Genomic DNA, 5,204 nt, shown 5'->3' on the forward strand with positions numbered 1-5,204 from the left:
GGGAACCAGGCAGTACTCGCCAAGCAGCGATGCGTACTTGGTCTTCTTGTCCAACTCCCCTCGTTCCACCACAGCTTTAGCTTGGCGGGAGATCCGACTATAGCATGGCGCGAAAGCGTCACGAATCGTGACGTCCCAGATTAGCCGTTGGCCGCGGGACCATGGCTCATGCGTGACTCCGTCGGGACGAAGCTGGTCGTTCGGCGACAAGTTTCGCGGTTCCTTTGAGTTGGGGATTCCCGCCTGGCATAGCGCTCGCGACAACAGGTCATTTATGGCTCCATGTCGGGCCAGTCGACCAGACGCCAGCGCCCTGCAGCTGAGACGATGCAAGCCGGTGCGATCGACAGTCGCCCCGCACGGGCATGAGTCTTGCGGGACCAGAGGGAGCCCGAGCCGGAGGCCGGCGGCCAGGATGAACTCCTTGTCGGTTAAGAGGGTGCCGACGTTCTTTGATGGTAGGGCCTGTAGCCACCAGCCGGTCTCGGGAAGCGACGCATGAGAGAGTCTTATGGCATCCGTCTCCGAGGACGCGAAGCGAGAGCATAGACTAGACAGTGTGTGCTCGTTGGCGATTCCGGCCCACTCGGACTGTCGATGGCGGTCTTCCTCCGGTGGTGCAGCACCATAGCGTGTGGCGAAGGCCTCCACAGCAGAATTCATAAGATGAATATTCTTCGAGGCGTTAGATAGATAGATAGATAGATAGATAGATAGATAGATAGATAGACATACATACACATCGAGGAGCCTCACTCATTGCATTCATCGGATTGCCTCGCTTTCATCGAGAACAAACATGTACGAGCTCAGGAATGTTTCTTTATCTAAGTAGTTTCTTGTCTTCGCGTCGTACCAATTGCGAAAACCTCATAAGACTCTTCAAAGAACCAAGTCGAGTCTCCTCGGTTTCAACGCGAGAGCGTCGAGTATTTCATCGGGACTTACACAAACTTGCGGAGGAATACGCATCAAGGTCAACCCGTTCAATCTTTCTTCGTTCATCGTCGACCTCTGATACGTTTTTAGCAAGCGCAGAACACTGAAAGTTCGTTCCACGGAAGATGTCGTTACGGGTAGAACCGCGGAAATCTGCAGGAGGGTCGCCATTTTGGGGAAAATTATCGGACAAATCTGGTTCAGCGTGTCAATAGCCGGTCTTGCCGCTTCGGGTACCTCTGTCCATTTGGCATTCCACCGACGATATTCCTCATGCACAACGCAGGTGCTGCATTCGAGATCAGCTTCGTAAAATGAGAGGACGCCCGCTAGATCATCGAAAGAGCTTTTTTCGACGAATGGCGGAAGCAACACCTGAGTTTCGAGTGCTTCCCCTCGCATGTCTCTGAAAAGTGAGGCGAATTCCTCAAGCAGTCGGTCGGCATAGGGTAGGTAAATGCTGACTCGAAAGTACTGCTCGATGCTGTCTGTCGAATGGTTGCCTCTGTGTGTCTGGCGATTACAACGCCGTGGCAGGCGGACATCGATTTCAAGGTGAGAGCATACTGCTGAAGCTTCTTCGAAAGTCCTTCCAAAATCCGATTCGGCGTCGCTCCTCGACGAGTTCAGCACAGTCGCGACGCTATCGATCGCGCTCCGTGCACCGAATATATCCAAGCTTCTTGATTGCGACTGGAGGGACAGCGGGAGGAAAAGGGCTGAAAAGCGTTCCACGACGAAGAGCGAAATTATGAATCCGCATTTGCAGATTGCGCTCAGTAACTCGTTAACTCGCGGACTGCTGCGTCTCCCTTTTGGCTCGCGATCTTCTCCAAGGTGGCCACGATGGGATTCAAGAGTTCTTTGAAATTTATATATGCCTCATGGCTTTCCACCCAACGTGTGGCACAAAGAGGCGTCAATCGGCGTGCTCGAATCGACGAAGCGCTTATGAAAGTGCAGGTGCTCGCTATCGTGCCCACCGTCAATCTGATTCTCGAGTTGTCCACCGAGTGAACCAATGCCAGGTTCAGACAATGGCTGGCGCAGTGGAAATACAGGGCCTGAGGCACGATTTTTTTTATCTCCGTTTGCACACCTTTGTATGTATGTACCGCTCATTGAGCTACAGCCATCTTATCCTTGGCCCCTCATGTTGGCAACGATAATTCCTTCTCCATGTAGAACTCGAGTGATGGAAGCGGCCAGACCGGCGCCAGGTTTGTCTGTGACAGCAGAGAACGAGAGGAAATTTTCCCGTCAAGCCCGCTGACCATTGACTGAGGACACGTAACGGAGGCAAAGTGTCAACTGATCGATCTTACTGCGGAGCGCGTCAACCCGGCCACGCCGTCAACCCGGCCACGCCGTCGACCCGGCCACGGCGTCAACCCGGCCATCTGGGGGTGCACCTATGATGGAACTGTCTTTGGGCGAGAAGGAGGGGAGATTTCTCGTTGCGATTCAAGGGGGTCGAGAAAAACGTCTTGATGGAATAGAATTGCACCTAGAATGAGAGAAAGAGAGAGAGAACACAGTCTCGATAGAATTAAATTGCACATAAAATGAGAGGACCGCAAAACTAACACTAATATAAAATCAGTCAGGAACGGACATCCTATAGAGTCCTTAACATCTCGGGGGCATGAGTTGAGCGTCTCATTCGACTGCCCCTACACGGAGATCCGACTCAAACAAAATTTTCCAAAGTTCGATGGATCGGTGAATCTTGGTGGATGAGCGGTTCAATTCTCGACTTCGGAGTTCGCTGCTCGAAATGATATCCGAGGGAATTCGATCGGCTCCTCATATTTCTGCGTTTGGAGCGACTGGCTCGACTAGCGCGACATCCGTTTTCTCCGATCTCGCTCGAGCAAGCCCAGTCGAGTATTCAAGCATGCTTGAGCACGATTGCTCCCGCAGCCAATCACGTGAAGTAAACAGTGGTGGACGGTGGGTAACTCGGCTTCGTGTTAATTTTTGCTAGAGGTTTCGTATCGGTGGGCAACAGAACTTTATGCCGCTTCCGACGTTCGGGGAAGATGTTCACGTCGCAAAGTGGACCAGCCGCGGCCCGAAACACGTTCCTCCGGACTAGTGAGGACCGAAGCTCCTCAAACCGCCTGTGAATGAGGAAGTGGTCTGCTGTCAAGCAGTCCTGGTGGCCGAGTTGTTGCTCCGACCGGGTCTTCGTGGTGGCCGAGCTTTCGCCGAGGCCAAGCCGTCGTGGACCGCGACTCGAGCGATCCGCGGAGAAGTCAGCATACTGGGGAAACCCTCGAAGAGCACGACGCGATTGCTGGTTCGCAATCATGCCGTGGAACTATATCATTCCCATGATTGCGTGATGAACGAGCGGGGTCAGACCATCTTCTGCTCACAGAGCGAGTGAGCTGATGACAATCCGACTCTGCACAGTGAAACTTCTGAAACGTCTCGAAGCTGTCCTCCGAAAAATGTTGTCAACTCCAACGTTGGCGAGAGCCGAGACGCTGGTACTGCGTGTTGTCCTTAACGTGCTCATCACCACCGTGTGTCGAGTGGACAGCATGTTTGACGCGCACGCTGTGTGTTGCGTCTCCGAACGCGGTGGTGAAGTGACTCCGAGCGAACCCTCGAGCGTGATTTATTTCCTTCTGGGGTTCGGAGAATATCTTCGACTGAGGATCACCAGGATGGCAGCGTCCGTCGAGAGTCAACGAGGACGAGAAAAGCTCATCCATGAAGGTTTCGCGTATGTGTTCGCTCAGCTCAGCCGCGATCGGTGCACTGAATTTTGGCGATGTCAGTTCAAGACTCATCCGACGAAAAAATGCTGTGCTCGCCTACACCGGAACATCGCAACTGGGGAGATTGTCGTGCGCGGGAACCACGCAGATTTCGCCGATGCCGCGCAGGTGGAGGTTCAACAGAAGAAAACCGCCCTGAAACGACGAGCCGCTGACACTCTGGAGACGCCGCAGCGAATCATCAGCGAAGTGCGGGTCGGTTCTTCATTAGCTGCTCAAGGAACTCTGGAGAGCAACAAGACGCTGGCCAGAATCGTACAGAGGACACGGAACAAAGTTGGCATCCCATCCCTGTACTACACGAGCTTGACTTCGATCGACATCCCGGAGGAGTACCGCCGCTACGAAAGCACCCCGGGAAACTTCGAGAACTTTCTGCTCGGCGACAGTGGCTCTGATGATTCCAATCGAATCTTAATCTTTGGTCGGGCGTCCGCTGTTTCGTGGATCGGCCAAGTGAGGACGTTGTATGTAGACGGGACGTTCAGTCTAGCCCCCCACGCTATTCTCTCAGTTGTTTGTGATCTTAAGCCGAGCGACCAGGCTGCGTCGTGCCGATCGCCTTCGCTTTACTCCCAAACAAGACCGAGGACGTATACTGCCAGGTAAATTGAAGAATAGATCGCAGAGCTTGTGTTACGTATCATGCCGGAGAGATCCCGACGGGATATCCGATCGTATGCCGCATAGTAATCGATTCCATTCATTCAAGATGTTGGATATGATCACACTCGGATGGCCGGACCTGAGCCCGGAGGCGATTTCCATGGATTACGAAAAAGCACTCATGAACGCTTTCGGGGCCTATTTCCCAAACGCAGAGATACATGGCTGCTTCTTCCATTTGGTCCAGAATCTCAAAAAACGTGTGGCATCGTGCGGGCTCACCAGAAGATATCGGAACGAGTCCGACTTCGCGCTGAGAGTGAGAATGATTTCCGCGATGGCATTCTTACCACCAAATCGCCTGGAAGAAGCCCTCCGTGACCTCAGGGACGAGCTTCCGGAAGAGCTGCAGCCGTTTCTCGACTATTTTGAGGACACATACATGGGGAGGCTGCAGATAAAGACCGATGGAACCATGGGACGCCGGGAAGCCATTTTTCCAGTCCACATGTGGAGTGTCCATGAACGTACGCTCAATGATGACTCTCGAACGAACAATTTTGTGGGAGCGTTTCACCGGAGTCTCCAGCGTCAGTTCGCAGCGGACCACCCTGGGCTGTTGAAGTTCATTGATGGTTTAAGGAAAGCGCAGGTGCACAAGGACGCCCAGCTTGAGCGTTACGTCGCCGGATGCGCGGCTGCGGAAAAACGGAACCGGTATCTCCAGAACGATCAGCGCGTCCTGAGGATAATGAATCGACGTGATTCTTAGACGCTCATCGAATTCCTCCGCGGAATCGCTCATACCTACGAGATGAATCCATAGTGACCGCGACAAAGCGTTCCCTTGTGAAAACGTGATTTCGTTGT

The 5,204-nt window shown here is 53.3% G+C and overlaps 1 protein-coding gene across 1 annotated transcript; it reads right to left on the minus strand.

Moving 5' to 3' along the window:
* Positions 1-882: 882 nt before the first annotated feature.
* Positions 883-1,341, minus strand: LOC100906389 (uncharacterized). Its single transcript, XM_003738800.1, has one exon. It carries the CDS (start codon positions 1,339-1,341, stop codon positions 883-885), a length of 459 nt encoding a protein of 152 aa, XP_003738848.1.
* Between the last annotated feature and the right edge of the window lie 3,863 nt (positions 1,342-5,204).

Source organism: Galendromus occidentalis, unplaced genomic scaffold, assembly GCF_000255335.2.
Source record: "Galendromus occidentalis unplaced genomic scaffold, Mocc_1.1 scf7180000076325, whole genome shotgun sequence".
In the NCBI taxonomy this organism is placed as follows: domain Eukaryota; kingdom Metazoa; phylum Arthropoda; class Arachnida; order Mesostigmata; family Phytoseiidae; genus Galendromus; species Galendromus occidentalis.